The sequence below is a fragment of the Dromaius novaehollandiae genome, chromosome Z (genome assembly GCF_036370855.1).
Source record: "Dromaius novaehollandiae isolate bDroNov1 chromosome Z, bDroNov1.hap1, whole genome shotgun sequence".
NCBI lineage: Eukaryota > Metazoa > Chordata > Aves > Casuariiformes > Dromaiidae > Dromaius > Dromaius novaehollandiae.
In genome coordinates this window covers 48,342,463-48,360,257 of record NC_088132.1, presented here as the reverse complement: position 1 = coordinate 48,360,257, position 17,795 = coordinate 48,342,463, and the positions used below count along the sequence as shown (strand labels likewise).

Genomic DNA, 17,795 nt, shown 5'->3' with positions numbered 1-17,795 from the left:
ATTTTCCATTTTTTCCATGAAGAAGTGCAGTGACTGTAGACATAATTTAAATCAATAATTAAAATCTCACAGAGCAAGTGAGAGAAGATAAAGATAACTTGGCAAAAATCAAAATCTCAGTTAAAGGAGTTGCTATGATACAAACTTGTAAAAGGTACCCTGGAAAAAATAAGGATTTTTAAATTCATTTTATTTTTATAAAATGCAACAAGAAATTTTAATAGTATATTTTAGAACAGATTGGATCCAGCTTTTGTTCTGAAAGTATACCACTTTTTACTTCACTAATGCATGTTCCAATTGCATGCAACTTGGATGCTTGTATATTTGTAGTGATAGTATTAATATTGTTGCGTAATTGAGGGAATATTCACTGGGTAAGGTAGTGACCTTTTATTTGATCAATTAGACTTTCATTAGACTTGGAAAAACAGATCAGCTTTTAGTTGCACAGGCCTGTGTGTATTGAAATCCTGCAGACTCAAAGAAGCGCTGAAGTGCTCAAAATCTGGCCCATTTTTTTGCCCCCAGCTATATTACTTAGTCTAATAAAAGATATTACCTTTCCTTATAAAGCACACTCTGATTAATAGTAGCAGAGAAATGCCAGTGAGTACCTAAGCAAATAATAGTTTGATATTTGAATGATCAGCTCAGGGAATTTTTAGCACTTCTATCCTTAGTGAGCTACAAACCTATTGTTCAAATGAATTCATTGCTGTAGATGATCTCACTTGCAAAGATGAAAGCTAGGCTTGACTTGCAACACTTTTCACTGCATTTATAAAGTTAAAGTATTCATCAAATTTCCCTTTGGTATTAAAAGCAAAAACATCTGCTAAAACCATGAGCAGTTTGATGCCTGAGTTCACCAAGAGGGGAGCCAGAAGTTGATCAGATGGGCCTTATATTGGTCCCTTTGTCATAAACGAAAATTATTGCACAGTTTTCCTGGTAAGTCATGGTATGTGACTCTTGGTATTAAGTACCCAGAACAAAAATGGAAGAGAAAATGTTTAAAACACATAAAGGTTTTTTGACTGTGAAGTACCATAAAGTATATCATCTAATATTTACCTGCATGTCTTAAGGCAGAATAAAGATTCAGAGTATATTATTTAAAGCAAGACTTGAGACTTGAACACTTGAGTGTTTGTAGTTTATCTGTATTCTGTTGCTCACCATTATTTAGGGATATTGTAATACCTACAGGTTTTAAACAGTCTGGATACTGAGAGCTTCGATATCTGTAAATTAAGATATTGGTGGTTCATTACTAAGTTGTTCTAATGCTATTCAGTTCATGTCTTTGAGCCATTTTCAATTAGACTCATCTGTGCATTCCTAATATTTCTTCCCTAAAGCATGAACGGAACCAATCTGTTAGCGTAGGTCTGTAGCGGCTCAGCTCAGCAGGGAGAGGGGGCTGCCAAGCCGGCTCACTTTCCGCTGCCTTCCTGCTTCTGGAACGGTGAGGTGGCTCTGAATTGTATTCATGACTGGCTGCAGCAATACAGCTATATGAGAGAAATACCTGATCCAGCACTTTGTAATGCACAGGTTATTCAATTATTTGAAAAGCATTGTTAAAAAAGAAAGTAAAAAAAAAAGAAAGGATCATGTGTGGGGCAAGTGTTGGCAAAATAAGATGAAATATCATACAAAACTGATGGCTTACAAGGCAGTAAAAGAATTTAGCAAGAGAAAAAAGTGTAAAAAAAAAATTTGTTTTCCTTTCTCACATCGTGTTTTCATGGACCACTTGGGCAAAACTGTCCTGCTTTGGCAGACAGACATCATCACAAGTTTGCAACGCATTTCAGATTCAGGAAATTCTAGGTTGTTTTAAGCAACTCTGTTAACAGTGCTCCTCAAAACAATAGGAAAAGTAGACCCAAAATGTTCAGAAGACTCTGTGAAGACCTGCAAGGAAAAGCTCTGAAAAGTAATCTTTTCTTTACATTTCTTTAAGTAACAAGCATTATTAATTTAGTTTCTTTCAAAGTAGTTTACCGCCATTGCAGTTTGAAATTAGGCTATATATGATGTTCTTATGTGTTGCTAAAGTGTTATTTTCAGTCTTTAGTTGCACATCAGGGGAAATTGGAAGTCATTGGAGAGCAATACATGTTTTCTGGAATTGCTTTAGTCCGTTTCAGTAACCTGTCAGAAGCTTCGGAAGGCTACCCAGACAAATTACTGCTTGCTAACACTCCCAAACTCCTGATGAGGAGAAAGTTCCTACAGAAACACAGGCAAATGAAAAATCTGAACCTCTGTCGGTCTTCATGAAGGAAAGAAGCCTAATATGAACCTACTGCAAATCCAAAGATTTTAAGGTCATATTTTCTTGGGGAGGAAGGGGGACAAGCAATGCTGATTTATACTGAACAAGAATCTTGCCTTGAAAGTTTAAAGCTAAGAAAAGAAAGCACCTATACAGTAGAACGCTTTTGCCACTGTGTGCAGCTAAAGTTGAATACAATTCCCCAGCTCCAGTCAAAGCTGATATAAATCATTATAGTTTGCTCGTTCCCTACCCTAGCTGAGGTTTTAACTTTCCTATTGTGAGTTGAAAGAGTATTAATGGCACATGGCTCCTTCCCCTCATGCTCTGAGAAAACATTCCAGAAAGCACATAATGCAACATTCACAGTCTCCAAGCTGTCATTTGGATCTCCCCTGTTTAACAGAAAGGCGAAAACTATAGTAGTCCAAAAGACTTGGGGATGCTGTTCAAATTGGTTAAAGTGCTTTGAATAACAGAAGTTACCTTAGATTCTATACCTTAATGGATTACATATGCACATCAGATTACAACTAACATACAGCTGTTGAAATTTAGGTGCATGTGTGAGATAGAACTATTGCATTGGCCCCTGCGGAGAAGATGGATTAATGCTGGTTTTCAGCTGAAGAAGATTAGGCGTCTGTGCATAGACTGGGAATAGAGTAATGCTATTGTCTTTGCAGATGAAATAGCTTTTAGTGAGGGGGGCCTTCCCCTCTTGTCTAAAGGAGGAAAGAGGGCTAGGTTTAGAGATATATTCTGGAGGAGTTCACCTGGAAATTCCTCTCTTCATCATAAAAAAAAAAAGGCAAATAGTTAGCTCTATTATATTATTTAACATCTGCTTTGTACGCTGTCAATTTTCTGACTTGCTGCAATGCTTACTGCTTCTTTGCTGTGCATCACTACAGTTAATTAGACTTTTTCCTCTCACTATTGCAATGGTATAGATGTGTCCTAGTGGTGTAAATCGTGGGCAAGCACTAATTAGACTTGGATAAAAAATACCTATGGGACAGTATTATCCTGCTTAAAATGCTGGAAATACTGAAAGTATTGGCACTGTGCACAAAGAGATGGATTAAAAAAAAAAAAGCTTAAGAGTACATATATTCTTGTAATATCTTGGCTATGACAAGCTTGGAACATAGCTACAAATGCCTTATTCTAAAAAAAGTAGTCATTGAGGATCTCAAAATTTGTCTTCAAAAGGTCTTCTAAGGCCCTGTGCAGGCTTAACTCCTAAGCAGTAGGTGTTGCACATTGTCCATGCCTGTTGGATTCAAGCCAGAGCTACTGTTACCAATTTAAAGGAAGGTAGAGGGTAGAGCACTTGACCAGACAGCCTTCCTCCTCCTGGATGCTGGAGGCATCAAATTCAATTCCACTTCTTTCACTGAAGGTGAAACCTGATCTGCCTCTGGTTAGTTTTGCCCCCTGTTCTTTATATGTCAGCACAGCATCAGCATAGGTTGGATGGTATATATTATGGGACATACTATTGCAATGAAAATATCAGTACATTGACTAAAAAAAGAAATTTCAAACCTATTTCTCCTTCAGAACAGATTTTTTTGTTTTCTGAAGGAAAGAGACTATACACACTTTGGTTTTAAATTCCACTGACAAAAGTGCTTGAGTTGATCAAAATGTTTTCCTTTGTTGCAGATACTGGAGACCAGAGACTAGACTGGTAAAATCATGCCATATTCAATTAATAGCTAGAACTGCCTGTTATTTTTCTGTTAAGCTGTTTGTCTCTAAAATTGCTGAATGTTGGGGCTGTGGAGGCTGAAGAATTCAAGTGTGAAACAGTGATGTTCCAAAAATGGAAGCTGCTGTGTATTTTTTATGGCAAAACCCTTTTCAGAAAAAAAGTCCTCCCTGGCAAAGGTTCAAAGGTGTCGCTTACCTGAAAGTTACCAAAACAGCTCCCCCCTGGCAAGGTGACGTAACTCACGAACGGGGGGCCCAGGGAGCTCAGCGACTCGTACACCACAGTGCCTTCGCTCGGAAATACGGCCTTCTGCTTCTGCTTGCTCTCCCAGAACTCCTGCAATATTGCGACAACATTCACTGTCAAAGATACAAAAAAAGATGAATGAGGAAAGAGTACAGGCCTTTGATCTTGATTTACTGTCTTCTGTGTTGAACAAGAAATGCAGACGTATGAGTTAGCTTGATACATTAAGTCATCATTGGCATTAAAACTTGTATAATTGTCCCTGTTGGTGTTAAAATGTGTTCCAATTGCACAGTAGCAGACTGAGAACCTTCCGGGATTACAGGCTGCTGCTGATTGTCCGTTGCTGGTAAATAATGCTGTCTTTTTAAGTCGATGTGTTGGAGCCCTGATTCAATAGGTGGAAGAGGAGCAACTCACTTTCAGATAAGAGAAAATGTTATATTCTAATTTCTCTTCACCCATTCTGAAAAGAATCCTATCTACCCAGAAGAAGCAGCTGAATTTCAATATGAAACTTCATGCAGTGTCTGGGCAAAAAGTGTTGTATAGTGTGGCAGCAATAGTTGCAGGCTAATGTGAAAATGGAAATATGGATGTCATGACTATTGCCTTGGTGCTCTGAAGTTTTGAACTTTGGGGTGGAGTTTTCTAAGTAGGTATTTTGTTTGGACTCAGAAGGGATTGTTTACTTTGTTCATCTAGACACTTTTGCAAAGCCATTCATGTTATATCTTAGATCTAATATTTTCCTATGAAATGAGTACCGAAGAAATAGCACAATACGGATGCTGTTTTTACCTTTGTCAAAGCTGTTGCCGTTATTTGCTTTGGACCTTGCCAGAAACACCAGTCTACCCCAAAGAATAACTGTGTTGGACATTTGCCATAAAAATACATGCTGTTGTCAGTATTACTCTCTCACTTAAAATTAAAATTTAGAAGATGGGAAATAAAGACTTTACTCTGGACCTTGCAGTGTGGTATGGATTAGTCCTAGACAACAGCATGGATCTTTCAGGGTATTGATACCAGTATAGTATCCTAATGATACCAGGTATTAACTACTTGGGCAGGCATCAGTGGGATTCAGAGGATACGTGAGAGTAGAGATCATTCCCTTTCCGCAGTCAGGCTGAGCTTGTTAATGGGGAGAAATGGGAAAAGGGATCCATCTCCTCACAGCTTCACCCTGGTGATAGCTCATGTGCAGCATGTGCATGGGGCATCGCCCCGTTCCCTGCAGCATGGGCCACATGGTCTCCAGATATTGCCTTCTCCTCAATCTTTACTTAATCCAGCTCCACTAGTCTTGCATGTGATGCAGCTTTTCTTGGGCATTCAGCCAGGGAAAGGGTAGGGACAAGGAGCATGGCCGGCACTAGCCACCGCCTCCCGCGCGCGCTCAAACCGTGAGGACGAGCAAGCAGCATGGCCGAGCTCTGGGGAAGCGAGGGAGAAGAGCGGCAGCGTTTGCAGTGCGCTGCTCTCTGCTGTGCGGGTGCTGTGCTGGTGCTGGCACCTACCAGTCCCGGCATTTGGGTGTTTGAAGCTGCACAGCTGTCATGGCATTCAAATATTGTGCTGACCTAAAGAAGAGAGCTACCTGAATAAAAGTATTTCTAACAGGAAATACTGGCATAAATATCTGTCAGGGTGCAGCTGAGCTTTGAAAAAAACTGAAATACAGTAAAAGTCTTACCACAGAGATTGACCGCTGCTTTTCTGAGTTACAGTTTATTCCCCTCTTGAGACTGTCAGAGCTTGTTAGCTGAAGGAGCTGTTCTGTCTGCTACTTATTTCTGAAATTCAGTGCTTGGCAATCCAGAAAAATTAAGCAATTATCTGGAATTGGTGACCCAGTTTTTACACTCAGGAAGCACAGTTAGTCTCTTATTATGAACTATGAGTAATAATGAACGTCGGAGAAAAATTGGACTTTTAGCCAGGGTAACTCCTAACAAAACAGACCCCATAAGATAATTCACCCTGATGAAAAAGTATTTCAGAAACCAGTTCTCTCTGTCTGAGAGTTTCTCTCTGATGTAAATGCCTGGGTGTCTTTTATTAGACCTCTGCTCCACAGAGCATGCACATATGTATTGGATAACAATCTAGTCTAAAACCCATTAAGTGAAAGCTGAAATTAGGCATAAATTTTATGAATGTCAAATATTCAAGCTTTAAACTTGACAATTCAGTAGAAGCTGCCACTTCAATAAAGAAATGGCATTGATGAAATTCAGTCCTGTATTGAAAAGGTCAGAGCTAGGGCAAAAAGAAGTTGGCTTGAAATAGATCAAAATAAAAATGAGCAACATCAAGAACACCACGGGTTTAAGATGGTGCCGTAAAGTAATTTGGCCTTTTAAAGAACTGTCAAAGAGTTCAGTCATTAGAAACAACAATCCAGTGTCTACCAGAATAAATGTTTAAAAAACACATGAATTGATCTGAGCCGCATCATCAGGTTGAATATTCCGCAGCTGATGGATCGGTGCCACAGTTGCCTGCTCTATTGAAAGAGCTGAGTGTTTTAGCAACATCCAGGCTGCAATTTGCAAAGCAGCAGAAAGAAATCCCAGGACTTGGATTTTGTGGGGGCAAGGGAGAAGTAGAACTACCCACAAACGCAGTGATTTTGCTTATTAAGAGGAAATGATAGTGGTCCATACAACAAACACCTGGTATTAAAACTGTTTAATTGCCACAATAGTAACAGCTAGCCTTCTAAAATAGTTCACGTGTGTGAGATCCTTGTTTCTTATTTTTCTTTAGTTGTATAGCAGTTGAAAGAGTTCAGAATGTTAAATGTCGGTTTTTATTTCCATTCTCATTCCAGAGTACTCTTGAAGGTAATTCAGCATTTGGACAGCCTGCCTTTCTCTGCTTGTCTGAGAATTTCCGCTGGAGCTCCTCTTGCTCTACAAACTAATATCTGCAAGAATTTTTAACTGCTCCAAAGAGGTACCTTTTTTGGCAATGCACTAAAAAAAGGATAACACCTCTCCTTTTGGTGAAATCCAGAAATGTGCTTTTGGCTGTCACAACCTATACAGCCAAAGAAATATTTTACCAAGGAACAACTAAGCAATGAGTGGCCATTACAAGTTAAACTAATATGACACACAGTTAAAAAGTAGCTGAGCCTGAGACTTGTGTTTGGATTAGAATTGTTGGCTGTGAAGTGGGGTTCATATGCATAGGAAGCCCGATGCTCCAGCTGGCGATCTCTGTAAAAGCTGTGGAAATCCACCTTATTTACAGGAGCCTGATTTTGCACAGAAGTGGATGGGGAACATCCATAAAACCTGGCTCAACTGTGGGGATGGTAACATCCATCTGGGAAGTATTTGGTGGTGGGTATGGTGGTAATGTCTTAAGACACTGCAGCAGTTTTTGCTGTGATTTTTCAACCCCAGCCAAAGTTGGAACCTCAAAAGGCTGATGTACGCAAAATTGTGTGGGGTTAACTAATGGTAGGACTGAAACTGTGGCCATAGTGTTAGCTTTTAGTTAAGCCAAACAATGGTATGTGAGAATGCTTTTATGTTGATTTTAATTTCACTTACAGCAGTTTAACTTGTATCCGTACGCTTGCTGTCATGAGGTTAAAATAGCGTAGCAATTTTAAAAAGATTAACTAACTAAATTAAACTAAACTAAACTAGTAGGAGCTCTGTATATAAACATGCCTTAAATGCTTCATCCTCAAGTATTCATATGTTAAACATGCTATGAGTCCTAAGTATTGTCTACTAAAAAATCAGCTTAATTTTATAAAAATGTATGCCTGACAACCATTAATTTAAATATTTTTGTTATATATTATGTATATTTGTAGTAACTTAAGAAGACATGAAAGATGTAGTCAGGTGTGCAACTAGTTAATTACTTATCCTGAGACACTACTGTGATTACTTATGTTTTATTAAGATCTCTCAATATTCATTTATCCTATAAGAATTTCATTCTTTAGCTTCATTTTTAAGCACTCCAGGTGGAATGTTGTTTGGTCAGATGCTATGTATTAGTATTTTGCATCCAACTGGTTTGGAGTATAATAATGCACTGCACTAGTCATGAGGATTTTGAGAAGTCAGTAGTTATATGTAAATGAAACAGCAAGATTTGCTTTTACTTGAGAGGTTTAACTGAGTAAATAGAGCGTTACAATTTACATCTCATTTTGAAAGGCCACTCTCTTCTAATTGCTTTTTGTGTTTTGGAAGATGCCTATAAAACTGTCAAAGCTTTTAAAATAATGACTGTAGTATTTATATGTATTGATAACTACTTTTCTTGAGAATTTAATTATCTGCACTTTAAGAATTCTTGTTCTATATATGGTGAATTGCAGAATCAGTTAACTATATCGGTTTTATTGAAGTCCCCTTGAACTTCAACTAGACAATACTTCATCCAAATACTGCATATGTGCTCCCTCCCTACCTAACCAGACTTTTTAAGTTAGAGGTTTATAGTAGTGCAAGTATGATCAGGTTCAAGGGCAAGAATTTCATATATGCTTTTTCTTTAAATTTTTTTCCATCTGTGAGTGTTAAGGGTTTCACCATAGTCTGTTTGATGTTGGTTGTAATGTCTAGCTATGAGGTGGGAAGATTATCTTTTAGTGTAGATTTCTCTGCTTTGTTTTTTAATCAACTGGAAAAGCATCCCAGATGGCCAGGAGTTGAGCACCGTACCTGGTGAAGCTGTCGTATGCTGCAAATCCTGGTAGCCTCTTTGAAGCGCCCCTCGTCTGCGAGGGTCGTATATCTGGAGCAGGCTGCTTGGAAACTTTGAGCTCTGCAGAGCAGAAACGCACAGGTAGTTCTGCTACGCTTACCCTGAACGAACCTTGAGCTCTTTTCAGTGTTCAAAAACATTATTTTATGTCAACTGGATTTGGAAGTAGATTTCTCACCTTTGATAGGAAGTGCCTTCCCTCTGCTCATGGAAGTGGGTCAAATTACTTGTCATTGCAAGTGGGAAACAAAACTCCCAGAAATCAATTATGTCCATAGGTTTGTGTTCCACTGATGTCAGAAAAGAAGAAGGTTCCAAACTTACGGAGTTACTGTTAAAAATACTGTCTCGGCCTTTACCCCAAGCAAGGCAAACAAACAAGACCAAAACCAGGAGGATGCCCAAGCACAGCGGGGCGGTGAGGCTGAGACTGGCAAGGCTAATGGGAGCGGGAGCCAAGTGAGTCTCTCAGGGAAGCGGAATGGAGTCGTATCCCTGACAACATTTTGCTGTCAAGAGAGTAGAATATAAAGAGCACACACAAGATAACCACCTACTTTGTCATTTTTAAACTTAAAACAACCTTTTCTAAGAATCCTTTTAATTGCCTTGATAGAGTTAATTTAATACCTGAATGCAAAGAAAAATACAAGCTTTCTGAGTTAAAGAAATATCTAATATGAAATATATTAAAGAAGATTCTTTAGTGAAAGGCTAGTAAAGTTGTCTTATATCTCTTAAATCAAGCTGTGGCACGTAATCAGTAAAACCATATCATTTAAACAAAGTTCATAAGTTACAAGTGCACTCTCCTGCAGCTGTATCCTATTATGGCTTGTAACTTAACACACTTATCTTAGGGAAGCTGTTAAAATTGGGTTCAGGCTAACAAACAGATGTTGTTTAAACCTGTACAAAAAAGGTCAGCAATTTAGGTGGAAACCAGCAGGTTTTTAATGGAAGGTTCATATCTTCTCTTTGGATTAGTTTTGCATATTTTAAAATGAATAAGTAAATGCAAATACGCATGCAGAAAAAGAACTTTATTGCAAATGTGAGTAGGTAATACTAATTAATTTTTCCATGACCTTATCATGTGTTCATAAGCTGTTATATATTAGCACATTAGTAGTGATTTCATTAGGATATACCAGTCCCCATGCTATAGTTTCTATTCTCCATGTGTAATTTAAGCTATGTAGTGTAGTACAAATAAGAACAAGCCCAAAATCTCCACTAAGGCAGAACAAAACCAAGCATACAGTAAACACAATATTATCATGTAGCAGGTACTGGGGCACCAACAGTATGCTGAGGATTTCAGGGGGCTTTTCCCTTCTCCACAATAGCTAGTTGCCTGCTTGGACTGATCCGGATTTCTTTACGCTTGGAATTTCTGTGGAAATACATAGGCTAATGTATCCTCTGGTACAGAAATGTCTATGGGGAGTGTGTAGGAATGAAGGTACCATGTGTCCTTTTCTCATTGAGCACTTGTCAATCAGAGCCATGGGTCTGCACCAAGTAACTATAAAACTCTTCTCAGTGAACTACTTGGTAGACGGTGAATATTTGGAATGCACCCAGTGCATCTGCACAAAAAGGTACAAGCATCCAAGGCTTAAATAACTGTGTGCAGTATAGAGAATTTATTGATAAATGGTGAAATTTCTGATACAGTTCTGGAGTTCTTACTTGTTTCTCCTTTTCACTTGCAGTATCAGACAAAAGAATATCATCATAGGCATGGTCCAGTACTCAGTAAGACATGTGAAAGGAACGATTTGTAAAAGCCAAGCAAAGGTAACTCAACGTAGACCAAACAGATCTCTGAATAAACCTCTCAGTAAGCCCAAGTAGGCCAAGGCAAACTATTGATCAGAAATCCCATGCTAGATGATCTTGTCTAAAACTCTTAAAAGGGGCAGACCAAGACATCACTTCAGGAAGAAAAGATCATCTGATTGACAGGTGAGACTCTGCTGGTGAAAAGCAACATCATCAATTTGACACTGAATACATTACACCCAACACTGATTGGCAGTTCCTAAAAGGCTTCAAAGATTTTGGAATACAGCAACAACAAAAAGGAAAGAAATCAGCTGGACAGCCTCCTCAAGAGTCATTTGTCTCGAGTATGTCATGAAATAAAGGAAGAAGGAAGACAGAAGACGTTGGAGGTAAGCAGATGAGAAAATGATGTAGGTTTGGAAAGTTTTCTGAAGCATTGGTGTACTTTTGTAAGCTAGCTGCTTAATAGGCAAGGAGGTTAGCTAGAAGAGTCAGGGGGCTCAGGTGCAACAAAAGGGAAGGAAGGGTAATAACCAAATATGGTTTACTAGCACCTTAATCTCTCGAGCTTGGAATGAGGCAAGAAGCCCTCCCCTACAATGTTTTGAGTTGAATAAGAAGTTTATATCACCTGTAACAAAATAAGGAAGAGTACTGTCTGCTAGAATTAGGCATTTTCAAGATACTGCTGTCAAAACAACTGTTAACCAGCCAAGCAGCTTAGTGTAAGGTTTACATTCCTATTTAACAATATTTGGGAAAAATTAGGAGAACTCTAATACAGTTTCAGTATCTAAAAAGAGCTATACAGAATTGTAGAATCGTTAGTTATGTAATAAAAAATCAGAAGTATTACTGAAATCAGGCAATATGTTTTCCACAGAATACAGTAATCTAGTAAGGAAAAGAGAGTGGTTTGTTTGTTAAAACTTAATCTTGTAATATTTCTCCAAGACATCTGACTTCCTATTGCTACACTGCATTGAATTTAAAAGCTTGCATTACACAGAACTAGCAGGGTACACAATAAATAAAGATTGGCTCACTGACAAATCTCATTCAATGGTTAATGCAGAGATATAAATGAGCTGGGCTGATTCTACTGCAAAACCATAGGGATGTGCTCATAGTCTATCTCTTTTTTTAAATAAAAAACAAGTAGCAGCCTATTGCTGACATAAAATTTTTGCTGGTAACATGTGCAGATGAAACATAGTTTGTCAGTGCCAGTAATAAACGAAGATGCATTGCAGTTATACTGATCTGAAATCACTAGGCTAAATGTTCACAAATCAACTAACTATAAAGCAATTCAGCTAGGAACCATGAATTCAAGTCAGGGGATAAAAAAACCTATGTGGAAGTACTTAGGTTTCTTTGAGATATATGATAATATATATGAGATCCTAGGGCATGTTCTAGCCTTGAAGCAAAGGTATAATAATATACAGTGGTTAAAAACTAAAATTCAACAAATTCAGTCTTGAAAAAAAGGTGGTGTACTCCAACTGAGATATTAAACTTGGGAACAGTTTACCAGACATAGGAATCGATTCATGGTTGCCTGGAGTCTTTACATTGACATTACCTTGCATTTTAAATTTAGATTTGTGGTAAAATCTTCAGGCTGTGTATGGAGAAGGAAAAGGAGTCCCCCCTTTGATTCTTCTTCTACTTTTGTTTTTCACCTACTTGTCATAGACTCCATCAATCCCAGGAGCCTTGCTATGCTTTTGAGATTGTACAGAGGTGATAATCACAGCCAAATAACAAGCTTTTTAGCTTCAGCTGTTTTCCTAGAAGACTCAGAAAGAACTTTTCTCCAGCAATATAAGTGATTACTTAATGCTTTCGATTGTTTATCGTCTCTTGCATCTGAAGTGGAGACTAGCTGTAGCAGAAAACAGGACGGGAGATGTGCTGGATCGGTAGTCAGTTGTAGTACTGGGTTGATATGGATGTAGCCTGCTCAGAGTCACTTCAGCTCAGAGTCAGAAGGGAAATCCTCCTGCCTCCCCCATGCCCTGCAGCCAGCAGGGGTGCTGAGGGATGCTGCAGCATATTTGCCTTGTTAGATCCAAGACTCTTGGCTCTAGACACTTCCCACATAATGCTCTATCCTGCCTACTTGCCTGGGTCTTTCTCTCTTCTGCCTTCTGCATGTGACGTGGCTGAGGACCAAAATATTTTACTCTAAGTACTCTCCATTCTCATTATGAATATACTTTTGCTAAGACTTTCACATCTAGCATCTTGAAATAGGCAATTTCTTAAAAAAAAAACCAAAAACAAAAACAACCCCCCCCTCATGCATGAACAATAAACCCCTCAAAGAAACCACATTTCTTTGGCAGTTTTATTATATTTCCTAGAATCATACAGTGCCTGATTCAAAGTCTTTGGGTTAACAGTCTTTGACTTCTTTGATGTTGGATTAGGACTGTAGCTAGTTACTTTTCCTGCAGCTCTAACTTACAATATTGTGTGCTATTTAATTCTCTTAGATTTTATATTACTACCTAGTATTTGGCCTAAGAACCAGAAATATCTGAGAAAAAAATTAACTAGTAAAATTAACATATATTTGAAAAAATCTTTCTGTACAGAACATCATCTGATATTAGTACATTACTTATACTGTAAGCATTTTCAGGCAGAGAGTCTACTCTGTGATTGTACAGTATTTAATGGAATTGTGTTCTGACTTACTTATATTTGGGTCTCCTACAGAGTTACTTCAATACAAAATCAGTCCTAATACTGGAAACCTCTTCTGTACTACATCTTAGAGTGGCTCTGCTCAGGCAATTCTACATTAGATAAAGGGCTTTTTCCATTTCTTCAGTTTACAAAAATAATTCACATGCAGGAAATGCAACCCCAATCTACATTTTAGCTAAAGGAGGACAATATTATGAGATATAAAAACAAGGTATCATGTCAAGTGATGCATTACATTCCCTGACAGCTGTCAGAACTATAAAAACTACCCTTTTCCACTTCAGTCTTTACTTGGACTGCTTATGAAATTCATAAGCTCAGTTTCCATCCTTGCTTGAGTATCCACATTTTCCTCAAAGAAAGAACATTAAAAAAAAAAAAAAAAGGCAGTAGTCAGAATACACCAGTTTATCATAGTACATATGGAGAAGGGGAATGAATTCAATTTTCACAGGAGAAAGAATTTAATTACATAGTAATTTACTCTCTCATTCCTCCCCTGCTGTCAGGGCCCTTGTTTCCTCCTGCCAGGGCACAGGTCAGACCTGCTCTGGGCTGAATCCGGGTTGCGTGGCAGAGGATGTTATCGATATGACCCCTGCATTATCTGAGAGGGAAGCTACATAATGAACACAGCAGGGAAATGCAAAGAAGTAAACGTAACTCTTGCAGTTAAGAGAGTTGAACGCTGGGCTCCTTGTTTTGGCCTTAGTATCTTCCTCCATGCCAGCTCCTTGTCCTGTCACTTCACTGCCATGTCTCCTTTGTTTTATTGGTTCATTATTAGAGCCTTGTATCCTCATTCTAGCTCCCATACCCAGTCCTTCTCATCTAAACTCTCCACCCAGCCTCGGCTCCTTAGTGCAATCCTAGAGCTGGTCTTTTTGCCCATCCTTCTCTCCCCGGGTTGCCAGCTGTGGCCTTTTTGCAACTTGGCCATCCCAATCTGCTGTTTTCCGTCCCACTAGTTTGCACCCGGGCTGCCGTGCCTCCTGCCTGAGGCTGCCGGGCGGGCTCCTATATCCTCTGCAATAAATCGCGCGCTTCTGCCCCTCCGCGTCCCTGGGCCCCGCACGCAGGTCTGGCCATGCCCGGATGCGAGGGCCAGTGCAGTTGCCAGCGGGCCTCGCTGCAGCCCCGAGATGCTGCTGAAGGCCCAGCTCCTCGGCGCATGTGCGTGATAATTAGGCAAAGGACTTTCACGTCTAGGGATCGCCTCCACAGAGCGTGCGCAAACTGGGATTTTTTTCAAATCGGAAATGCGGGTAGGGATTTCTGGTAGCTTCAAAAAAAAATCACATCTTTTACTCAGAAGGGCACTTCTGCTGGTAAAGTTACAGCTTTTCAGAGGAAAAGAGAGACATTTTGTTAATTCAGGCAAAAACTGTTTTCTACCTAGTGTTGGCCAAAAGTTCCAGCGTGGAACGTAACCAGTTCAAATATGCAGGCTCAGCACAGAGACTAAGGAGGAACTCCTGATAGGCAGGGCTACTGCCTCTGCTATCTATTTGATCTACTAACAGGATGACCTGGTAAAGGAAAACCATCTTTCCCACTCCATGTGCTTTTGCAAGGACTAACTACAGATAGAGGCAAAGTTTTGTATGATGGGGAGGGGCTGGGAGAAATGAAAGAGCCCTGTGGTCCTGTCGCCCGTGCGCCCAGCCCTGCATCTATCCACAATCCTGTCGTCTCTCCTTCCTTCTGGCGAGGCGATGTTGCCCCAGGAGGAGCAGCGCGGCAGCGTTCAGCACCCGCTGCGTTTGCTCCCGCAGCCTGCGCCTGGGGAGGCAGGGACCTTTGGAACGGCTGGCCCTGCCTGCTGCGGCCCTTCCCGGAGAGCGCTCGCCTGGTCGCAGCAGGAACGAGGACTGTGTGCAGTGTCAAGCGTGGCAAACGTTTGCCCAGAGGTGGTTGTCTTTTCTCCTCCTGGCAAAATTCAGTTCTGCCTATGCACTGAGTTGCGTCAGAGTGTGAGAAGAGGTAGCTATCGGGGCAGCGGTGTGGTCACTGGATGTGTTTTTGTTCTTATCTGGCTGTTTCTTATAAAGGCTGAAACTAATGTGTTTGTAAAAGCTGTGGACATGCTCTTACAGAGAAACATATGACATTATCTTCTTTCCACAGTTTAATCCCTGCTCACATTGTTTAAACTCTATTAAGAATCAGATGACATGGGACAACACTACCTAAATCTTTTGGACTTAACTTTGTGTTGAAGATAAAGAGAATGGATATAAACTTTCATCTGACTTTATAGACCAAGGCACTGTGAACTTCTGCCACCAGTTCGGATTGGTGGCATACACTCGCAGCGGTAATAAGCTCACGTAGGTTACTTCTATATTAGAATGCATTTGAAGTTCTTTTTTTGCCTTTGAAAACCTAAAGAAAAATGTTACTCCAACCCATTTACACTTTTCTTTCATTTTAATCGTCTCTCCCACCCTGAGATCTGTGGGTGGTCACAAACGTGTTGTCCAAGCAGCTTGTGCATACACTTCCAATAAAAACCTTGTCAGTAGATCTGCAGGAACTGGTTACCAAGGGTAACTTATAAAAGGGAATGCCCTTCTTCCTCCCTCTTCCCTCCCCCCCCCCCCCCCCCGGCTCAAATTCTGCGCTCCTGTGATGTGTGTACATTTGCAGGCTTCCCTGCAAGGTCCCAAGACTGCGATGCTAACGCAGCTCTATCCAGCAGCATAAAAATCTCCTGCTGGGTGGGCTGAGAAACAGATGTCCAGCTTAGTTTCATGAAGGATCCTAATACCATAGTCATGTGACAGTAGCATCTTCCCACATGAATATTCCTACTCATTTCCAAGGAACTGCTTGTGCAGTCTCCCAGTTTTCAGTGTGAATAAGAGTGTGGGAATTTGGTGAATAGAGAAGTTTAATACAGAACTATGCAGGCATTTCCCCCAGGTCCTTTAGTAGCCAGGTGCTTAAAGTCATTTCTCTCATAGCAATTTAGAAGGAAACAGTTGATTGCACGAGACTGATTTTATTAACTCTAATGTAGCTGTTGACAAATGAATGAAGTAGAGATTAAATAAATGCCTCTGCATTTTGCCTTTGGGCCACAATAGATTACAATTAGATTTGAATGTGAAGAATAAAGGTCCTAAAAATCAAATGTTATCCCAGCTTTGTCTGCACACCACACAACTGATCAGTTTCGACTGAAATGACACCTAGCAAACTCCCAAATTTAACAGTCAAAAAGCTGAGGTAGAACTGGATTTGGGGACACAAAATTAAGTGATCCCATTCACTATTGGAGGAAACTGTAAAAATAAGTAAATGGAAGTAAAATATTGTTTTGTTGACTTTATTGATTGTATGCTTTTAATTTCTCTTCCAGCCACTGGCATGTGAAATCTATGGGACTGTGGGTGAGTCTTGTAAAACTTAACTAATTAATTAGCACTTCATTTCATGCATAGTTCTGCTGAAATCATAAAGCCATATTCAAATACCCTTGTTTCCATGATCTGGTTTGAGGCCATTTGTTTCATAGGATGCATCAGACCAGTTTATTATGCAGCACTTACTTGCTCAAAAGCATTTCAGAACTAATGATGTTTCACAAGCGATAGTTACATGCGGCTTGTAAAATGAGGGAAAATGTACAGAACACCTATATGAACAGTTTACCAAAACTGTATTAAAAAAAAAAAAAGTGCATTTTATCCACAAGTCTGATAGGAGAAAAGAATCATATTCCAAGTACTTGCAGGAAAACCTTTTGTGCTTAGGTAGCATATTGCACTGCATCTGTCTACACAGAAGCATAAAGATTTTAATATTTTACACGTAGAGTTTTACAGAAATGTTAGTTAAAATGTGCAATTTAATAGGACAAACTAATTACCAGAGAAAGGAAGTGACATACATAAAATTTTCCGTGAATGTTAGACAGTAAAGATCTTACCACAAGATCAGTATGTTACTAAATTCAATTAAGTATGCTGTGAAAAAGTTCTGAATCGATCTTCTGAAACACAGTTAAAAGCTAACCAACGACAGCATCTTAGATACATCGAATTAAAATAGTATTATAGTTTGTCATACACATGCAAATACAAGCAGATTAATTACTTTTATTTTATCATGCCTGGACTGTAACAGAAATTTGAATTAAACACAGTAATTGAATTGTTAGAGAAGTCAGATATTTGTCTTTGGTACTTACAATCTTTAAATACCAGGGCAGGGTCTCTGTGAGGAAGAACTTGGGCGACTATATGTTGCAGAGACTCCAAGGTTCTGTCCATCTCA

General features: G+C 39.4%; 1 protein-coding gene and 1 long non-coding RNA gene across 5 annotated transcripts in view; one reads left to right on the top strand and one right to left on the bottom strand.

The window, feature by feature from the left end:
* Positions 1-17,792, bottom strand: part of LOC135325056 (protein limb expression 1) — a 38,426-nt gene extending 20,634 nt beyond the window's left edge. The window contains exons 1-2 of the mRNA XM_064502495.1: positions 17,710-17,792; positions 4,203-4,366 (exon numbers count right to left, since the gene is read on the bottom strand). Coding sequence (XP_064358565.1) covers positions 4,203-4,366; positions 17,710-17,791 — 246 coding nt within the window. The 5' untranslated portion in view covers position 17,792. The remainder of the gene's footprint in view (positions 1-4,202; positions 4,367-17,709) is intronic.
* LOC135325057 (uncharacterized) overlaps positions 1-17,795 on the top strand; it is a 32,302-nt gene that overhangs the window by 8,937 nt on the left and 5,570 nt on the right. For 2 of the 4 annotated variants that reach the window (XR_010386277.1, XR_010386276.1), the window contains exons 4-7: positions 7,096-7,220; positions 10,721-11,182; positions 15,642-15,844; positions 16,879-16,909. This is a non-coding gene — a long non-coding RNA (uncharacterized LOC135325057). Of the gene's footprint in view, positions 1-7,095; positions 7,221-10,720; positions 11,183-15,641; positions 15,845-16,878; positions 17,716-17,795 lie in introns of those variants that run through there. The other 2 variants (XR_010386275.1, XR_010386278.1) reach the window with 1 other exon arrangement.